Here is a 22,647-nt window from a genome sequence, read left to right on the forward strand (position 1 = left end):
TCACTTCACAATATGTGCATGGTAAAAGGCAGTTCCTGACTGGCAGGACTTGATCTGATAGTGGGCATAGGTTTAGGGTGAGAGGGAAAAGATATAAAAGGAACCTAATGGGCAAAGTTTTCATGAATGGAATGAGCTGCCGGAAGAAGTAGTGGAGGCTGATACAATTGCAACCTTTAAAAGGTATTTGGATGGGTATATGAATAGGAAGGTTTTGGAGGGATATGGGCCCAGGTGTTGGCAGGTGGGACTAGATTAGGTTGGGATATCTGGTCGGCATGGATGAGTTGGACCGAAGGGTCTGTTTCCATGCTGTACATCTCAATGACTCCATGACTCTATGTCCAGGCTTTAAAAATATCCCGGAAGTGGTGGGTACCGCTGTCCTTGGTGGGTTGTCAAAGAAGTGATGCACAGAGGTAATGAAATGGGTGTCAGAGCATTGCATAAGAGATGTTGCTAGGACTCTTGGAACTTTGGAAACATCCTTGACATTGCTCTTTGGTTGACTCTTTTCCACATTGTGCTGTGGAGCATTGTGTGCCTATTTAGGTCTCTCTGAGCAGTTGGCTTTCTTGTATGTTTTAACTCAATGTCCTCTTGTTGGTAAGATGTGAACTGAAGCCTGTGCATCCTGATGTTAATTCTATCTTTAAGCTGATCTTTTAAAGCAGGAATGTTTTGAGGTCAGCATTCAGATTGCCTGAGGAATTGACTCTTCTTAATCCTTTGTTTCATATAACAACAAGATTTTGACTATCTGCATTTGCATAACTTATTTGTTGATCCATAAAGTAAATATTTATTCTGTATGTAAGGATCTTGAACTCTGACAGAATGTCAGTCGATTGTCAATCCATACTTGAATGTTTGTTTTTCTCAACTCCTTTGTGGTTCTTTGCCCTGTACAATTAGATTACCTACAGTGTGGAAACAGGCCCTTCGGCCCAACAAGTCCACACCGACCCTCCAAAGAGCAACCCACCCAGACCCTTCCTCTACATTTATCCCTGCACCTAACATTACGGGCAATTTAGCATGGCCAATTCACCTGACCTGCACATCTTTGGACTGGGAGAGGAAATTTATGCAGACACAGGGAGAATGTGCAAACTCCACACAGACAGTTGCCCCAGGCAGGAATTGAACCTGGGTACCTGGCACTGTGCCGCCAGTAAACAAATCCATGTTTGAAAGCAATGTTTGCCTTATTGCTGGCTTTTCCTTTATTATATTTAAATACTGATTTTAAAAGCAGGTTTCTGCCTGCATGTGGCATTTGTTCCAAAAGAGAAGTAAATATCATGTCACATGAGTTTGTATTGTGGTTTTCACACTGTTTCTTGCAAAGGAAATGGTGGAATTGATTGACATTAAGACAGGGAATGAAACTAGACAATCCAGCACTGTACCTCCTGGCAGATTACTGACAGAGTAGAGCTGCCTTGTATTGTCTACCATAGGCTGGGTGACCAAGCAAGCAGTCCAGTCTTGAGTCTGCCAAAAAAAACACACACACTGCAGCATTAGGTCACTAACAAAACTAAGAACACATGTTCTTCAGCAGCGTTAAGCCACTTACAAATATTGGTACTGAAAATAGGGTTGTTGCACTTCTGAACAGATTGGTCCACTTTGGTCTTTATTGAGTGTGTATAAACTTCAGATCTGATTTCTCATTAGAGATTAGTGACAGTTAAGAAAAGTTTGTAGAACTGCCATTGTGTTGTTCCCTTTTATTACCAACCATCTACACCATGATGTGATTTCTGGGTAAAATGTCACTGGTAGTATGAAATAATTTGAGAATTTCCTATATTTTGGTCCTTGTAATGAATATTACAAAATTCTCTTCTTGTTAAGAGGGATGTTTGAACCCAGGCCTATTTACGTTTTACACTGCTGTAAGATCTTAGCCTTACACATAGTTCGCATTCTGTGTTACTGAATATATAGAGCTTTAAAACGAATACAATCTTGGTCACTGATCCCAATGTGCTTACCCACTAATACCTCAGTCACTTGTCCTGCCTTATTTCCCAAGAAGAGGTTGAGTTTTGCCCGTTCTCCTGTAGTGTCATTTATATATTGATTGAAAAACTTATCCTGAACTCACTTAACAAGTTCCTCCTGAGGTGTGTTATAACATATTTGAACAAGTTGGTTCAAAATATTACACAATAGTTAATACAATTTTAAAGATATGGTGGAGCTAGACCTACTCCTGAAACTTTACATATTACTTTGCTGATGGCTTTATAGCTAGAGTCCTGGAAGCTCTCAATTATTTGTAAATACATTTTTATCCTGTTCAGTAACTGAATGCATTGTAATCAATTCTCAGGGAGGTGTATGCGGCTGTGAGGAAGGTTATATGGAAGTAATGACTCCTTATGGATTCCTTGATTACTGCAATAAAATTCCTGGACAGGAGGAGAAGAAAGCAGATGTTAAGACGAGTGTGGGGAAGAACAAGCTGGGCAATTCAAAAATCCAAGCATTTTTTAAAGGATGGTCCATCGAACCTTTTGATCCTGGTAAGAATTGTGTTAAAAATAAGTGGAGGAGAAGCATCGTAAATAGATTATTTGAGTTACTGATCGAGGCATGTCCACTGTTAAGGTTGGTGATGAGAGGAGGTGAATAAACAGATGTTGGGACAGGATATGTATATGAAGCCGGATCAATGCTCATATTGCTTGATCAAGAAAATAAACATCAATGTGATTGGTTAGTCTGAACTATCTATTCCTGTGTTATAATTTCTTGAAGCATTCACTAATTTATTCAGTAGATGTATGTTACAAAGAGAGTTAATGTTAGCAAATGGCCTGTCCACTGTATTAGTGAAGTAATGATGTTACCTACATATATCTATACAGAGTATGTGCCATTTTCTACACTATTAAAATGTCACATCAATACTTTGCATCAGCACATTTACTTACTGACATCTCTCAGTTACTTTAAATGAATAATTAGTTTAAAATATGAGTGCTGACAATCTAACTGGATAAACATTTTGAGGAGCAGAAATAAACCATTCAGCCCTTCAAATCAACTCTGCCATTGTAAAGATATGGTGGAGCTAGACACATCATGGCTGATCTGTCGATATTTCGAATTTCACATTCCCAGCTACCCCAATAACCTTTGAATCCCTTGTCCAACAAGAATTTATTTAATATTTGTGTAAAAATATTTAATTAGCTCATCTCTATCTCCTTCTAAGGCATAATGTTCCAAAATCTCACAACCCTCAAAGACAAAACAATCTCCTCGTCTGTGTCATGAAACGGCATCTCCAAATTTCAACACATTGCCCCTTGTTCCAGACTGACCCATAAGAATTCTTTCTATATTGGTGTACATGTTGAGGAGGAAAGCCTAAGACTACAAAACTATGGACGGACTGGTCAGTTGGGCAGGCCAGTGGGAGATGGAGTTTGATCCTGTAACATTGAGGTGATGCATTTTGGGAGGACTAACGAGGCATGGGAGTACATTGAATGGTAGGACTCTGGAAGAACTGAGAATCGAGGGACCATGGTATCTGTGTTCATAGATTATTGAAGGCAGCAGGACAGATAACGTGGTTAAGAATGTATATGGGATGCTTGTCCTTATTCATTGAGGAATTGAATACAGGAGCAGAGAGGTTATGATGGAGCAAGATAATATATTAATGAGACCACAGCTAGAGAACTGTGCAGTTGTGACCATTACACTGTGGGGAGGATATGATTGCACAAGAGAGGATACATTGGAAATTCACCAATAAAATGCCAGGGCTAGAGCATTTTAGCGATGAAGAGAAGCTAGATAGACTGGGGTTGTTTTTCAGACAGCCAAGGAGGCCAAGGGAGGAAACAATTGAAATGTACAAAATGATGAGGGATATAAATTACATAGGTTGGAAGGAACTTTTCCCTATTAGTAAAGCAGTCAACAACCAGAGTGCATACATTTAAGAAAAGGGGCAGGATATTTAGAGGACATTTAAGGAGAAGAAGTGGCAAATATCTGAAACTTATTTCCTGAAAGGTGTCCAAGATGGGAACCATCACAACATTTGAAAAGTATTAAAATACCATTGTTTTCAATGCCACCACCAAGAGCTGAGAAATAGGTTAGAGTGGATCTGTGCTTGATAACTAGCACTGTGATGGGCTAAAGGGTGGTTTTTTTAATGTTGTAATGCTGAAAGACTCTATGACCTGAACAGGATGACTGAGGATCTTATACGCTTCAGCCAAATCACACCTCACTCTTGCATACTGCAGCAGAAACAAGTCCAACCTGTCTAACCTAGTCTCATACAATCCATTGAGTATGGTTATCAACCAAGTAACCTTTCTCTGGGCCACCTGCAATATATTTACATCCTTCTTTAATAATGAGACCAAAACTGTAACCAATATTCAAGATGTGATCTCATTGATGCCCAGTATAATTGAAACATAACATCCTTTTATGTTCAATTCTTCTCATAATAAAGGATAACATCCCATTAGCCTTCGTGTATACATATGTACTAATGGTCTAAGATTCATGCATTACAACACATAAATTCCCCTGCACCTGGGAATTCTACAGTCTTTTTTCCATTTAAGTCATACTCTATTTTTTTCATTCTCCCTGCCAAATTGAAAATCTTAACATTTTTCCACATGATCCTCCATTCACCAGATATTGCCCATGGACTCAATTTATCTCTATGCTCTGCAGCTTCCTAATGTCTTCATCAGAAAATACTTTCCATCTGCAAATTTAGCTATCATGCCTTTGCTCCCCTCATCTAAATCATTGATGGAAATTGTAAAAATGGAGGCTCAAGTGTAGACCAGTTTGGAACTCCACTTATTACATCCCCCTAACCAGACAAAGACCTATTTATACATACTCTCCATTTTCTGTTAGCCAGCCAATTATCTACCCATTTTAATATGTTAACTACTACCCCATTTTACTTTCCACAATCTCCCTTGATATTGCACTTTATCAAATGCCTTCTGGAGCTCCAAGTATAGTATGTCTACAAGCCCATTTTTACCAGCAGTGTCTGTCACTCCTTCAAATACCTCCTATAAATTGGTTAAATATGATTTCCCTTTGATAAAACCATATTGTATCTTCCTTATTGTCTTTTCTTTTCTAGAGCTATAATCTCTTTAATGAACAATTTTAGTATCTTCCCATGTCAGACATCAAGCTAATTGGCCTAAAATTCCTGCTTTCTGCAATTCTGTCATATTTTTTGATTAGTGGGTTATAGAACATAGAACAGCACAGCACAGTGCAGACCCTTCTGTCCTCGATGTTGTGCCAACCTTTTATCCTGTTCTAAGATCAAACTGACCTACATACCCTACATTTTACTATCATCCATATGCCTATCCAAGAATCACTTAAATGTCCCTAATGTATCTGACTGTACTATCACTGCTGGCAATGCATTTCATGTACCTACCACTCTCTGTGTAAAGAGCCTACCTCTGACATCTCCCCTAAACCTTCCTCCAACCATCTTAAAATTATGTCACCTCATGATAATCATTTCCACCATGGGAAAAAATGTCTCTGGCTATCCACTCTATCTATGCCTCATCATCTTGTACATTTCTGACACTTATATCAGACACTTTCCAATCTAATTGGTTGACATTTTCTCAGTACATCAGTGGAGACGATGTCAGCAAGGTACGTCCAGCATGGCACCTGAGGATTGGCAACTTTAACATTGGGTTGGGCCTGGCACTGGCGGTGGAGAAGTGATGGCAGAATGAGTATCATAGCTACATCAGCAGAGAAGGTGGCATCTGCAGTTAGTGTCAGAATTGCAGATTTTGTGCTTCAGGTCCAGCAATACAGTAGACCTAAAATATACCCTGGAATGGATTGTGATACAGGGATGTTGGTGGACCCAGAGCCTCACCTCCCACACCACCTCCCCCAGCATATTCACATGAATTGCTTCAAAATAATTTTCAGTTGCTTCATTAAAGAAGGACTGGAATACTTTTTTCACCTAATCATACTATCATCCTAAGAATAAATATGAACAGAATCATCTCAGTCAGACTGTTCTTCTATTCTAAAATATTCAGTGTATTCATACCTGTTTTCTTTCTTGCTGATTTGCAACAAAAAGGCGATAAGGGATCAGTAATCAAGTTCCAGCACATATTTATTAAATATAAAACTTGTTTCATGACTATCTAATTTTATTATCAACTCTTTCTTTACACCTTTTTTTTCACTTTGCTGCAGTATCTGCATATTTACACACTAGTAGTCTCACTAAGTGAATTATCTATGAGTGTAGGATGAGAGAGGCATCTATGCTCATCCTCTACAACATGCTGCAGTAAATGAGGGAGCATTCAATATGTATGAAGCTAGGCTAAGATGGTAATGAGTGGCTATGAATTTTTCAAAGATATCTTCTGTCACCTAGACAGTCGTGGAAAGCAAGTGAAGGACTAACCATATATGTAGAATGCATTTATATATTACTTCACATAGATACATCTGCCCTGATCCTATGAGTGCATAGGATATTCCTCATACGTGAGGAATAAGACAATGACCAGGGAGAAGGTAGGGCCGATCAGGGATAGTGGAGGGAACTTGTGCGTGGAGCCTGAGCAGATAGGGGAAGCCCTAAATGAGTTTTTTGCTTTGGTTTTCACTAAGGAAAGGGACCTTGTTGTGAATGAAAACTTTGAGGAGCTGGGATACAGGCTTTACCAGAGCAAGATTGATGAAGTTGATGTGCTGGAAATTTTGGAAAACATTAAGATTGATAAGTCCCCAGGCCCAAACCAGATTTATCCTAGGCTGCTCCGGGAAGTGAGAAAGGAGGTTGCTAAGCCGCTGGCAAGGATCTTTGCCTCCTCACTCTCCACGGGAGTCATACCGGAGGATTGGAAGGAGGGAAATGTTGTTCTACTTTTCAAGAAGGGCAATAGGGAAATCTCTGGCAATTACAGACCAGTCAGTCTTACGTCTGTGGTCAGCAAAGTTTTGGAAAAAAACTCTGAGGAATAGGATTTATGGATCTATTTGGCAAAGCATAGTATGATTAAAGGCAGTCAGCAAGGCTTTGTGAGGCGCAGGTCATGCCTCACAAACCTTACTGAGTTCTTTGAGGAGGTGACAAGACAGGTCTACGAAGGTCGAGCAGTGGATGTGATGTATATGGACTTCAGCAAGGCATTTGATAAGGTTCCTCATGGTAGGCTCATTCATAAAGTCAGGATGAATGGGATACAGGGAGATTTGGCTATCTGGTTTCAGAATTGGTTGGCTGACAGAAGGTAGAGAGTGGTTGTAGATGGAAAGTATTCTGTCTGGAGGTCAGTGATGAGTGAGGTCCTGCAGGGCTCTGTTCTTGGGCCTCTGCTCTTTGTAGTTTTTATAAATGACTTGGATGAGAAGGTTGAGGGGTGGGTTTGTAAATTTGCAAATGACACAAAGGTTGGAGGTGCCGTTGATAGTATCGAGGGTTATTGAAGCCTGCTGCGTGACATAGACAGGATGCAGAGCTGGGCTGAGAAATAGCAGATGGAGTTCAACCTGGATAAATGCAAAGTGATGCATTTTGGAAGATCGAACTTGAATGCTAAATATAAGATTAAAGACAGAATTCTTGGCAGTGTGGAGGAACAGAGTGATTTCGGTGTTCAAGTACATAGATCCCTCAAAGTTGCCACCCAAGTGGATAGGGTTGTTAAGAAAACATATGGTGTTTTAGCTTTCATTAACAGGGGGATCGAGTTTAAGAGGTTTTGCTACAGCTCTACAAATCCCTGGTGAGACCACACTTAGAATATTGTGTCCAGTTCTGGTTGCCCTACTATAAGAAAGATACACAGAGGCTTTGGAGAGGGTGCAAAGAAGGTTTACCAGGATGCTGCCTGGACTGAAGGGATTGCCTTATGAAGAAAGGTTGAATAAGCTCAAACTTTTCTCTCTGGTGAGGAGGAAAAGAGGAGACCTGATCGAGGTATACAAGATAGTGAGAGGAATGGAGAGAGTCAATAGCCAGAGACTTTTCCCCAGGGCAGGATTGACTGGTATGAGGGGTCATAGTTTTAAGATATTAGGAGAAAGGTATAGAGGAGACATCAGAGGTAGGTTCTTTACGCAGAGAGTTGTGAATGCATGGAATGCATTGCCAGTGGTGGTGGTGGTGGAAGCAAAGTCATTAGGGACATTTAAGCGACTGCTGGACATGCACATGGACAGCAGTGAGTTGAGTGGTGTGTAGGTTAAGTTATTATATTTTAGGATTAAACCTCGGCACAACATCGTGGGCCTAAAATCCTTTTCTGCGCTGTACTTTTCAATGTTCTTTGTACTATGCAATTTCCCATGTCTTCTGACCTGCTGGTGCTCAGACCAAATGGGTTGAGTGACTTAATGAAATATTACACCATGTGACCTTTCACAAACTTAGAAGTAACTATGCCCAGTATAGAGTGCTAGTTTTAGTTCTCAATCCATGTCTCCCTGGCATTGCTTTGTAATTGTTTTGGAATTGCAATCCTGGTTAAGGATGCATACGCGCTTTATATCCTAACCCTGGTATCAAAATTGGGCTCTTCCATTTATTACAAATTTCGGGCAACTCCAACAATGAGAAGCCTCCTCCCCGCTGCCCTCTCCCCCTCCCGCCCCCCCCCCCCCCCCCCCCCACCCAATTTTAACTTTCCTCCTTCACTCTATAATCTGGTCCAGTCTTACAATCACTGAGAATTGTAAGACAGGTAGAAATATAGAAACTAGAAGCAGAAGTAGGCCATTCTTGCATTCTAGTCTGCTCAGCATGATCATAGTTGATCCCGTATCTCAATGTTATCTTCCTGCTTTCTTCCCATACACCTTGATGCTTTCAAAGTCCAGAAATGCATCTATCCCGTTATTGAAATGTATTCAATGACTTGGCCTCCACAGCCTTCTGTGGTAGAGAATCCTGTAGATTTATTACCTTTGAATGAAGAATGTTTTCCTCATACCAGTCCTAAATAATCCACCCCAAGACCTGGGACTGCATTCCCTGGTACAAGACTCTGCAATCAGGGAACGTATTTGTCTGGACCTATTAGAATTTTATCTGTTTCAGTCACAGCCCCCCTCATCCTTCTAAATGCTAGTGAATACAGATCCAGTTGAACAAATATCTCTTCAAAGGACAATCCAACCATCCTCAGTATCAGCTTAATGAATCTCTGCTGCACTCCCTTTATAGCATGTGTATCCTTCCTGTTGTAGGGAAACCAAAACGGCATGCATTTCCAGGTAGGGTACCACCATCCCTACTTTTGAACTCAAATCCTCTTGCAATGAAGGCCAATATATCATTTGCCATCCTGATTGCTTGTTGTATCTGCCTATCCACTTTCATTGACTGGTGTACAAGGACACCCAGAACCCAAAGTGCCCATCCAATATATCACCATTTAATTAATACTGTTCTTTCTGTTTTTGACACTAAAGTGTATAACTTCATATTTAACCATTTTATAGTGCATCTGTCATGTGTTTGTCCACTCACTTACTCTTCATGTTGTTAAGTCCTCTCCAACAAGTGAAACAGACAGAAAATTCCCATGGAATTGGAAAAACTGTAAAAGCATAAATATTCCTCAATAATCTTCAATTATTAGTATAGTTGATGAACCTTATAAAAGAGTAACAGGAAGTAGTGGAGAAACTCTGCAGGTCTGGCAACTTTGGAGAAACAGTCTGTGGGACACTTTGGAACTCAAAACGTTAACTTTGTTTCTCTCATGTCAGATGTTGTCAGACCTGGAGAGTTTCAGCAACACTTTCTGTTTTTATTTCAGATTTCCAGCATCTGTGGTATTTTGTTTTTAGTCGGGTTTTGGATAATCTTGGTCTTGTTTCAGCTTCTGGTCATTTGTGATCCTATAATAAGTGGTGGGGGGACACAGGGCTAGTTGTACCATTTGAAGGGTGGATTTTCTCTTGTGTGAAGTGGTTATTGTATGCCACATATCAGTTTAAACCTGGCTATTGTCTTGGTCTGTCTGGCAAGGCTGCTTCATGGATCATTTGTGAATTGTGTCAATGTTAAAATATAGACAATTGTGCATATGCTCTATTTAAATCTGTGCTTTCAGGAAATTCTGTGTGTCACATTTTTTTGGTATAACAGTTCTGATATTATCCACTCCAGTTGCAATCTGTCCAGAAAAATAAATTTCTAAAGTTACATCTATTAGCAGCCAATAAACCTTTAACTTTAAAAATGACTATTCACTTTTCTTGCAAAAACGGGTTGTGAAAATCGGGATAAGAATGAACACTTAGTTGGCAAATTGGCCCCTTTTTGATATTTCAAAAAGCAATAGGTGTATTCTGTGGCAGACTTCTGGACTTCAATGTTCTTAGCTGTGATCCATAGCCTCAAATTCATCATATTTTCCAAATATGGGAGAGTCTTCAATGCATTTGTGATATTCCAAATGGTTTGAAAATCTGCCTTTTAGTCTCTGAAATGATTTATACTGTTTGTATTTTAAGTACTCTTGATCTAAATTAATAAACAGGTACAAACTGTAACTTAAGCCTATTACCTGTGGTGCTAAACATATTTATGAGATGATACATATCATGCTCAAACTATTTATATAAGGCAGTTTGCTGCCTGTATTGTATATTTTTTACTGATATGTTTAAATGCATCCAAGGTCATCTTACAAAATATAGGTACTGCACCACCATCCTTTTAAGTTGCTGACAGAAGTCATTTTTCTTCCTGACAGCTAAAGGGTTCTTTATTCAAACCATAATGTTTAAACTTTGACATCTTAAATATATTCCTTAAGTATATGTTGCTCATATGTTAGCCAGGGTATTGCTATACCACAGAGCCAGCTGCAGCCATGTATTTGAAGAGATTGTGGGAAAATAAAGTACTTTATGTCCATGATTTAGAAACATCGATTTGTCATTGTAACTTATCCAAGGAATCAACCTTGGCTACATTTTAATTTAATCTGAGCAAGTTCTTTTCTGAAGTAATGGTTTGTTGCCAACATTGTGTCAGTTTGTAAAATATATACATTCAAATTTTCAGGTGAGGTGATGCATTTTACTACTTATCTTAGTCATTAGAAGAGATATCGAGCATTTCGTACATTTCTGTACACTTTACACTGAAAGATTCTTCTCTAATATTTTACAAGTTACTAAAAATTTCCACACCATATCATAAATTTTCAAATACTGCTGAGTCACTTTATCTTGCCTTCACTGATAACTTTGGGAAAATAACTTGTAATTATTGATGGGCATTTCTCATGTTTGCTAATATAGTATTCCTCAATTTTTCCCTCCTTAAGTAATGTAATTTCATCACTCAATGCTGCATTGCTACTGATAAAGTCACACAGTAGAGGAAAATTACACAGACCTACCATACTGTTATTTTCAAGAGCATTCCTTTTTACAGAAGATATACATTTAAAATTTACTTCCAAAATCTTTAATTAAAAGAGAAACACTGCTGGCGATCAAGGTGGAACTTGGGGACATAAATGTATCATTTGTAAAACTTGAAAAGAAATTTATATTTGAGGGGTGCGCTGAATTAATATTTATCATGAGTTAAATGTTTGAATCCATTATGAATGAAGTCATACAGGGCATTTATGGAATCATTATTTAATCAGTCCAAGTCAACTTGGTTTTATGAAGTTGAAATTATGTTTGTCAAATTTATCAGCGTTCTTTAAGAATGTAAAAAGTAAGATATGTGAAAAGAAACTAGTAGATGTGATGTAAAAGTACAAGGTGCTTGGATAGTATATTAGCATGGATAGATTATTAACTAACAGGATACAGAGAGTTGAGATGAATGGGGTCATTATCATGTTGGCAAACTATACTAATTGAATATCACAGGGATCAGTTCTAGGGCCTCAACTATTTATGGTAAAGAAAGAATCAGATGGGCCAATGGGCTGAGGAGTGACAGATGGAGTTTAATTTAGATAAATGTGAGGTGTTGCATTTTGGAAAAACAAATCAGAGCAGGACTTATAAAATTCATGGGAAGGTCCAAGGGAGTGTTGCTGAACAAAGAGACCTTGGAGTGCAGGTTCATAGTTCCTTGAAAGTAGAGTTGCAGGTAGATAGGATATTGAAGAAGGCATTTAGTATGCTTTCCTTTATTGGTCAGAGCATTGAGTATAGGAGTTGGGAGGTCATGTTGCGGCTGTACAGGGCATTGGTTAAGCCACTTTTGGAATATTGTGTACAATTCTGGTCTCCTTCCTATTGGAAGGATGTTGTGAAACTTGAAAGGGTTCAGAAAAAATTTACAAAGATGTCGCCGGAGTGGAGGATTTGAGCTGTGGGGAGCGGCTGAATAGGCTGGGGCTGTTTTCCCTGGAATGTTGGAGGCTAAGGGGTGACCTTATAGGGGTTTTTCAAAATCATGAGGGGCATGGATAGGATAAATAGACAAGATCTTTCCCCTGGGATGAGGGAGTGCAGAACTAGAGGGCATAGGTTTAGGATGAGAGGGGAAAGATATAAAAGGGACCTAAGGAGCAGCTTTTTCCACATAGAGGGTGGAGCAAGTATGGAATGTTCTGCCAAAGTGGTGGAGGCTGGTACAATAACAGCATTTAAAAGGCATCTGGATGGGTGTATGAATAGGAAGGGCTTAGAAGGATATGGGCTAAGTGCTGGCAAATGGGACTAGATTAGTTTAGGGTATCTGGTCGGCTTGGGCGAGTTGGAACGAAGGGTCTGTTTCATGCTGTACATCTCTATGACTCTGTGACTGTAAGTGTATTATGAACTGCATTTACACATGTTTGTTTGTATGTAGTCTTTATTTACTATAATTAGTGCATGTGAATAAAACAATATTGACAGAACCAAAAATGTGGTTACTTATAGATTCCAATTAGAACATTCAATTATATGCTTTAATTTGATTTAGTCTCGAATAATGGACTAGAAGTAGAGCCATTTGTAATCTAAATTGGTCAAGAACAGTGCAATTACTTATCATAAAAAATTATCCATATTTGACAATAAATTACATGAATTTAACAATTTCGCTCAGAGAGCTAAACCTTACCGTATTTTGGCTAAATCTATTTTGTTTATATCGTAGGGGCCTAATGAGTCTTCACTCAAGATTATCTGAAACCCACCTCATTTAACTGGTGCCATGCCCTTTGGGCACCTGTTTTATTTCATCCAATACCAACTCATTTCTTCCACTCACTGTAGCCATGTACCAGGATATCCTGAGATCCCTAATGCTAGCACCATCTTCATACTCAGCCATACACCCAGTAGAACAATGATAGAATTGGCCTTCACTGTGCACAAGGTGGCATAGCAGCCACAAAATAACTCTTCGCACAGAAATAGATGGCATGGCTGACACTACCTTGCACATTCCTGTCAAAATCGCTGCCTAAGTACCAGACCACACCGCTTACCCATCCATCTTACAACCCACTCCACCTTAGCCGAGCATCTTGTTATTGTTCAGCATGGGATAGTCGCAGACAGGGAAGTCTTCAATCACTTCAAAATATTCACTTTTATTCACTAACCCAAACAGAAATCAACAAAACTGACACCGGATTTTCCTCTCTGAACAGAAACAAATGGCTTACACATCAAGCACCAACAATTTGACAGCCAATGAATGGCCATTGCATCCTGCCTAGTTTGTAGCATCCAATGCAGCTGCACTCTGTCATGCTGAAGATGAAGTTCCTTATGCTTAATGTCCTCCTTTTCCTCCTTGGAAGACCGTTGTTGATCTCCCATTCCATCAGCCTCTAACAAATGCCCACTGTATCTGTTCCAGTGTGCAGAGTGCAGCATGCTAAGATTATGCAACACACTGATTTTTGGGGGGTACTGCAAGGCTGCCCCAATAGATTCAAGCAATGGACCTTCATCTTTAAGAAGCCTATCATCTGCCCCAGCATAGCTCTGTTTGGAGAGTGTGCTGCATTGTATTTATGCTTTCCTCTGCTCGGGGATGCATAACCAGCTCATTATCCATGGTTGCAGTTTGATATAGGTATCATAACAGCTTCCAGGGTATCTAGGGCAGATTTCTAAGATACCCTACCAATGATCATAGATGACTTGCAAACAATGGAATGGAAGTTGTTTCTATTGATGAACTTAGCTGCATTATGATAAGGCCCTCTCGGTCTATATAGTCTATAGCACACTGCATCTGGAGATGCCAAAACAGAAATTGTTGGAAGAGCTCAGCAGGTATGGAAAGTGAGAAGCCAGCTATATTGCTGAAATCTTGTGCCTGGGCTGCAGCACTGACCTTGTCGTGGGAAAACAAGATGAAATGGTGTTATTTGGCACGAACTGCATGAGTCACAGCTTTGATGCATATGTGTGTGGATGATTTAGAAATGCCTCACATGTCCTCAGTAGCTTTTTTGAAGAATCCACTGCATAAAAATTCAACATAGCTATGACCTTGGTGGTCATGCCTTTATGCCATAGGCCCCACACCAGCAGTTGGTACAGTTCAGTGACAGTATCCATGGACATCCCCAGCCAGGTTAATTTTAAATGAGGTGAGGGTTTCCACCTCAACCACCAAACCAGGCAGTGAATTGCAGGCATACACCATCTTCTGGATTTAAAAGATTTTTCTCGTATTCACTTTAATCCTGCTACCTTAAATCTATGGTTTGCTGATAATTGACCTCACTATTAGGGGAACAGGCCTTAGCTGTCCACTCTAGCCTAGTTTAATATTTTGTAAAACTCAATTAAGCCACCCCTCAGCCTCCACTGGCTTGAGCAAAATAACCCTAACGTATCCAATCTTTCTTTGTTGTTGCAATTTTCAAGCCCTGTTAACATTTATCTTGACAACAATTATGTCCTTTCGATAATGGTATGTCCAGAACCAGACACAAAGCTAACCAAACTCTTCTACAGTCCCATCATTATATTCATGTGTTTGTATTCACAACTGAGTCCAATAAGCAAAGCATCCCATTTATTTACTCTAACTTTTCTGCCCACCCTTGGGATCTCTGTACTTGCACTTCTATATCTCTCATTGCCTCTACATCTCTCAATATCCTCCTGTTTATTGTGTATTCCCTTGTTTTCTTTGTCCTCCCAAAATGCATAACCTCACATTTCTCCAGACTGAATTCCAGTTCTTGCTTTTCCACCTACTCAATCAAATAATTGATAGCATCCTGTGGTTTATAGCTAGCCTCTTCCCTGTCAACTACCTGACCAATTTTAATGTCGTATGCAAACATTCCAAACAAGATAGAGACCCTTCCAGTCCAACCATGAAATGTTTATTTTCTCTACCACACTAGACAAAGCAGGCTGTGTAGGTCCCTATACTTAAAGAGAATGGTGGCAGTTACCATCATCATGAGTACCATCATCATGCTTATACAATTGAACTGACATGACCGTATAACAAACTGGTTTGTGTAGAAAGACATCTTATCAAAAATGTTAGTATGACAATATTCTCTTAGAAGACCATATATTCAATTTCTACCTTTATGCACTATCATTCTTCCATATTGAGAGTATTAAGGCTATATGACACCAATAATTGACCTGAAGGTACAACTCTTAATTTTAACTCAGATGTGACTGTTCACCATGCAATATTTGAGCTATTATCCTTTCGCTTTCTGCTGAAATTTTGCATCACTAATCAGATTTTTCAGTTATTTTCCAAGCTTGAACCTTAAGTAAATAACTTACATAATATATATTCCTATATCACAAAAAAAAGAAAGCAACAGCACAGTGCTGTAGGCTCACTGTTCTGACTCACATTTTGTTATCGAGATTGTATTGTCTTTAGGTAAAATTGTTTGCTGACTTGCTTTCCTTTTGTGGTGGTGGTATTTTGTTTTAATACAATTCAGAGGATCTTTGAAGCAGGTCGATTCAGTCAGAGCTTCCATAGAATGCCCTGTTGTAAATTCTCTACCTAACTGATCTGACAGGCATTGTAAGTCCTTCTAATTGGGTGGCATTTCCTTTATCTAAATTTTGTATGAATTTTCTGTTGCACTAAATTATCTTGTTAGACAGTAGGTGAATTAGATTTAGATAGAACAAAGAGAAAGTTATGGACAATTCAGCAGCAATGCTGCCAAATGATTTACAGAGTCTTGGTTATTGATAGTGATACAAGTGATTTAATTTAGGTAAGTCAAGTGAAGACACATACAGAAAGAATATTAAATGAGTCGTGTACTGAGTTGCATATAATTTAATGTTTACGTAAGTTGGGACTGGTTATGATTTTGTCGTTCCTAGTTCTGTTTAATTGTATTTCAAGGTCTAAAATGACTGAAAAACTGATGATTTTCAATTAAAATATGACAGTGCTCTCATTACTGGTAGGATCTGTGTAATAGGGAGTGTGGTGTATGGCAGTGGTTTGATGAGTAGAGATATGAGTTGCTGAATGTGTTAAGCCAACATCCAGAAATATGCATTCACAAAGTGAGTAGGGGTTTTCAAGAGTATAACCGGCTAGTAAAAGGTAGATTTCAATCCAAGCAAAACTGTGCTTAACTGTTTATGAAATGTTTGTTAGCTAAACAATAACACAGCAATTGAGGATTATACCTCTGAAGCATTGATTGTTAGAAATCCTGGTGTCATATTATATCATTACACTTAGGAGGCAGCGATCATAATATGGTAGAGTTCAGTCTGCAGTTTGAAAGAGAGAAGACAAAATTGGATGTAATGATGTTACAGTAAAAGAAAAGTAATGAGAAAGGAACTGATGAAAATCGACTGGAAGCAGAGCCTAGTGGGGAAGACAGTAGAGCAACAATAGCCGGAGTTTCTGGATATAATTGAGGACACAGTACAGAGGTTCATCTCAAAGAAAAGAAAGATTATCTGGGGAGGGGGTGGGGGAGATTAGGCAGCCATAGCTGACAAAGGAAGTCAGGAAATGTATCAAAGAAAAAGAGAGAGCCTATAAAGAGTACTGGGAAATCAAAAGATTGGAAAGGCTACAAAAACAAACAGTGGATAACAATGAGAGAAATAAGGAAGGAGAGGATCAAATATGAAGGTAAGCTAGCCAGTAATATTAGAAATGATAGTATAAGTTTCTTTCAATGCATAAGAAACAAACGAGAGGCAAAAGTATAAATTGGGCTGCTCCAAATTGATGCAGGAAGGCTAGTGATAGGAGATAAGTAAATAGCTGAAGAACTTAATAAGTACTTTACATCAGTCTTCACAGTGGAAGACATGAGTAATATCCCAACAATTAAGGACACTCGGGGGCAGAGTTGAGTATGGTAGCCATTACATAAGAGAAAGTGCTAGATAAATTAATAACTCTCCTGGCCCCGATGGGCTACATCCTAGAGTTCTGAGGGAGGTGGCTGAGGAAATAGCAGTGGCGTTGGTTGTGATTTTTCAAAAGTCACTGGAGTCAGGGAAGGTCTCACATGATTGGAAAATCACTGTTGTAACCCTCTTGTTCAAGAAAGGATCAAGACAAAAGATGGAAGATTGTGGGCTGATTAGCTTAACCTCGGTTGTAGGTAAAATTCTAGAATCCATTGTTAAGGATGAGATTTCTAAATTCTTGGAAGTGTAGGGTCGGATTAGAACAAGTCAGCATGGATTTAGTAAGGGGAGGTCATGCCTGACAAACCTGTTAGAATTCATTGAAGAGTTAACAAATGGGATAGACCAGCAAAACCCAGTGGATACTATCTATTTAGACTTCCAAAAGGCGTTTGATAAGGTCCCTCACAGGAGGTTGCTGAGTAAGGTAAGAGCCCATGGTTTTCAATGTGAGCTACTGGCATGGATTGATGATTGGATGTATGACAGAAGGCAGAGAGTTTGGATGAAGAGGTTCTTTTTTGGAATGGCAGCTAGCGACAAGTGGTGTCCCACAGGGTTCAGTGCTGGGGCCACAGCTGTTAACTTTATATATTAACGATCTGAATGAAGGGACTGGGGGCATTCCGGCAAAGTTTGCCAATGATATGAACTTAGGTTGCGCTAAGTACAGAGAGTGAAATTTGTTTTCTCCACTCAAATGCAATCAAAATGATAAAATACAACCTACAAATGATTTCTTGTATTTATATTACAAATGCAGATTAACTGGACATTATAATTATAATTCTTTTTATTAAAAAGTGTGTCATTGAGATTTGTACAATGGTGGAAAGATCATATTCGTTGGATTTCCCTTGTTGTATTGAAAAGGTGTTTCTGAAACTTCTTAAATTGCCGATTTGTATGATACTGTTTCCACAGTGGTTAAAGACAGGGAATATATAAAGTATTGACCCAGCAAACACTGATGGAAAGGAAGTGGGATGTTGATGGTACAACCAAAAACTTGACCCTGGTGTTTTTTGCTGCCAGTGTCTCCCATTTATCTAAATGCTTAAGATTGTCTGTTTAAAGCTGGTATACCACCTTAAGAGGAAATCCTAATATTGTATCCATTCTAGTAATTTAGCCAAAGATCAGAAGTTGTCAGCATATAATGTAGCAGTTTGAGGGTTTCCAGTTCCTTCAGCACCTTGGTTTCTGTTAAGGATTGTCAGGGTAAATAACAGTTCTATATTCAGGCATTAGTCTTGGATATAAATTGCTCATTTCACAAAAAAAAACTCAGTCAGCACAAATGGAAGGTTTTCATTTCACTTGTCTGCATTCAGGCTTGTTGTCTTAAGAGTTAAATGACAGTGTTCTGGCTCTCTGCATCAAACATTTTCCTTTCAAAATCCAGAAGCTTTCATTCCAGAATTATAACGAATATTTACAACACAATTATGATGGAACACCAAACACTTATCATTAAACGAAATGGAAAAATTGCAGCTTTCTGGTGTAGGTTACAGATAATTTTTTTAATTCTATTGAACTGGTGCATATCCTTTGCAGCTATTCCTTTTGACACGTAATGTTTGGCCTCAGATCTTTAAATGTGGTACTAATGTAGAGAGAGCCTGAAGAATTGTGAATGCCAAAACAGTTGTCATAAGACCATTGGACCATTCGAAATAGGAATGGGGATAGGCCATTTGGCCCTTTGACCCTGCTCCACCATTCAGTATGACCATAGCTGATTTGACAGTCATGACTTCGACTTTCCTGTGTTTTTACCATAATCTTTGATCCCTTGATTATTTGAGCTTTAAATGTAGAAGCGGACTCTGCCCCCACAGCTCACTGTGGCAAGGAGTTCCAAAGACTTTCAGCCCTCTGAAGAAAGAAACTCTTCCTCATGTCAGTCTTCATTTGATGCCCCTTTATTCTGAGACAATGTCCTCTGGTCCTGGAATCTTCCATAATAGAAAACATCCTCTCAGCAGTTATCCTTTCAACTCCCTTAAGAATTCCTTATGCTTAATCTCTCATTCTTCTAAACTCTAATGAGTGGGGTCCTGAGCAGTTCAACCTTTGCCCATAACATAATCCCCCCATACCAGGGATCATCCTCATGAACCTTCTCTGACCTGCCTCACTCACAACTACCGTCCAATCAACAAAATCAGCTTGAAGTTGTTATATTCTCTGTAAGTTGCTTAAAAAAAAACTACTTTTCCTTTTAAGTGTTAGGTCCACTTACACTTAATCCTTTATTGTAATTTTTTAAATCATTTTCTTTGACAGATGGTAAACCAAAGGTCTGGGTGTATGGAGTGTCTGCTGCTATGGTAGTCCTCATTATCTTCATTACTGTCCTTTCATATCTTGTCTGGTAAGCATCAGCAACTTTTACTTCAAATGTTATTTTTATTTATAATGTCAAAATATACACCAATAATCATGACTAAATCCTTATTTAAGTACCCAAGGCATGTTAAGTGACATTTTACCTAATTGACAACAATGTTTATTGTTTGTTTCAAACCTAGTTTTGGAAATCTGGATGAATAATGTATTCTGTAAAGCAAATATAAAAAAGGTTCAGATAAAGACATTGTTTCCAAATTGTATTATAACATGGAAAACCAAATATTTGTTTTAACAAGACTGCCAAAGAATGAAATTGTTATTTGGACAGATCAGAGTCAGCCAGATTCATGGGATGCTCAATAAAACAGAAAATTGGTTTGTTTATTGACACCTGATGACTTGATTTACTTGACACACCCAAGCAGATTTGTTAAACAGTAATGGAGAACTTTGATGAGTTATCAATTCACATACGATTGTGGAATGCCAAGCTTCCATTCTTAAATCCTATTTTAAAATATAAACATAACTTATCAGGTATATGGAATCGTTTACTACAAAAAAAAGTTTCAGTCTGCCATGCATCCTGTATAATTCTATAACAGAACTCCTTCATCTGCAATGAAATATATTACTTTTTTTGATTTCTATTTTAATATATGTAAGGGGTTATGCTTCATCTGCCCCAAAGAAAGTAGGCAGCCCAGGAATTATGATCAAAACTGTACATCTATTATTTTGCTGGCCCGCAGATAAGCAACTAAGTTTCCCACCTGCCTTTGGTGAAGGTCTCAAGAGGCTATACAAATCAGGATTCTGTTACAGAGAGAGATTTCCAGAACCATTAATATAATCTAGTGTGAATTCCATCTTCCAAGTGATGTTAAACAAAAATAAAGTTAAAAATCACACAACACCAGATTGTGAACAATGACCTGTTGAAGGAGCAGCACTCCAAAAACTAGAGCTTCCAAATAAACCTGTTGGACTATACTCTGGTGCTGGGTGATTTTTAACTTTGTACACCCTTGTCGAACACCAGCACCTCCAAATCATAAACAAAATTAACTTTTTTTGGCATAGGATGTGCAGGCGTTGCTCCAGCAAAATAGTTTAAACTGCTCCTGAACTACATTATTTATGTTCTGTATTTAGAGTCATAGAGTCCTGCAGCACAGAGACAGGTCCAATGGCCCAAACTGGTCCATGCTGACCAAAATGTCCATCCACGCTAACCCCATTTCCCTGCACTTGTCCCATATCCTGCTAAACCTTTCTTATCCATGTATTTGTTCAAATGCCTTTTAGACTTTGTTAACGTACCTGCCTCAACCACTTCTGCTGACAGCTCATTCCATTTGCGTACCATCCTCTGTGTAAAAAAGTTGTCTTTCAGGTTCCCTTTTTATTTTTCCTCCTCTAACCTTAAACTGATACCCTCTAATCCTTGATTCCCCAACCCTGGAAAAAAGACTGAGTGTATTCACTCTATCATACCTATCATGATCTTATATACCTCCATAAGAATCCCCTCAGTGTCTACAATCTAAAGGAAAAGGTCTTAACTTGTCTAACTGCTCCCTTTAACTCAGACAATTGAGTTCAGGCAACATCCTTGGAAATTTCTTCTGCACTTTTTCCAGCTTAATAACATCCTTCCTATAGCAAGGTGACCAAAACTCAATACAATACTCCAAGTTTTATCCAACCAATATCTCACCAATATCCAGTACGACTGCAATATAACTTCCCAACTTCAATATTCAATGCCCTAACTGATGAAGACTAGTGGGCCAAAAGCCTTCTTCATTGCCCTGTCTACCTATGCTTCCATTTTCAGAGAACTGTGAATCTAAACTCCAAGATCCCTCTGTTCCACCCTACTCCTTAAGACCCTACCATTCACCATGAAACTCCTACCTTGATTTAACTTTCCAAAATGCAAGATCTCGCACTTATCTATATTAAACCCCATTCGTCATTTCTCAGCCCACATTACCAGCTGATCAAGGTCCTACTGTAATTTCTGACAACATTCCTCACTGTCCATACTACTGCCTATTTTAGTGTCATCAGCAAACTTATTAATCATGCCTTTTACATTGTTATCCAAATCATTGATACAGATAACAAACAGTAATGGGCCCAGCACTGACCCTTGTGGTACTCCACTACTCACGGGCCTCCAGTCCGACAAACATCATTCTACTATCACCCTCTGCTTCCTACCATTTCTGCAACTTTCCTGAACTCTTGAGCACTTGCCTTGCTGTTGGACAAACTGTCCCACCATTTTTTTGTTACTAGATGTGTCTTTGGAACGTACAAGTCACGTGTTCTATTTGAATAAGACTTGGACAAGAAAAGGGAGTGAACCTTCCTGGGCACCTACAAGATGCTTCCCTGCCAGGTCCTCTAGTTGATTGCCCTGGAGTTTAAGTTCTGCTTATGATTCACTTCATATTGAGTACCCAATCCATTGTCAAATTTAAGAAATGGCTTGTTTTATTATTTGTTATACTTCATATAATTACTGTTTCACTGTTGGGAGAAATTTGATTCTCCTCTCATCCCACACAAAAAGTAAAATTGAAACAAATTATTGCCTAACAGTACAATTTTCTATGCATGCGAACTAAGCAGTTTGCAGTATAACTAGCCAAACATTCATGATTAATGCAATGTAGTATTATCCCTTATCGGAAATTCAAGCAGTAGATTGGGCGGCATGGTGGCTCAGGGGTGGCATGGTGGCTCAGTGGTTAGCACTGCTGCCTCACAGCGCCAGAGACCTGGGTTCAATTCCCACCTCAGGCAACTGTCTGTGTGGAGTTTGCACATTCTCCCCGTGTCTGTGTGTGTTTCCTCCGAGTGCTCCCG

At 39.0% G+C, this 22,647-nt stretch overlaps 1 protein-coding gene across 1 annotated transcript in view; it reads left to right on the forward strand.

Moving 5' to 3' along the window:
* The window catches only part of thsd7ba (thrombospondin, type I, domain containing 7Ba), a 901,507-nt gene that overhangs the window by 877,083 nt on the left and 1,777 nt on the right, over window positions 1-22,647 (forward strand). The window contains exons 28-29 of the mRNA XM_043694069.1: window positions 2,345-2,537; window positions 19,702-19,789. Coding sequence (XP_043550004.1) covers window positions 2,345-2,537; window positions 19,702-19,789 — 281 coding nt within the window. The remainder of the gene's footprint in view (window positions 1-2,344; window positions 2,538-19,701; window positions 19,790-22,647) is intronic.

Source organism: Chiloscyllium plagiosum, chromosome 7, assembly GCF_004010195.1.
Source record: "Chiloscyllium plagiosum isolate BGI_BamShark_2017 chromosome 7, ASM401019v2, whole genome shotgun sequence".
Taxonomy (NCBI): domain Eukaryota; kingdom Metazoa; phylum Chordata; class Chondrichthyes; order Orectolobiformes; family Hemiscylliidae; genus Chiloscyllium; species Chiloscyllium plagiosum.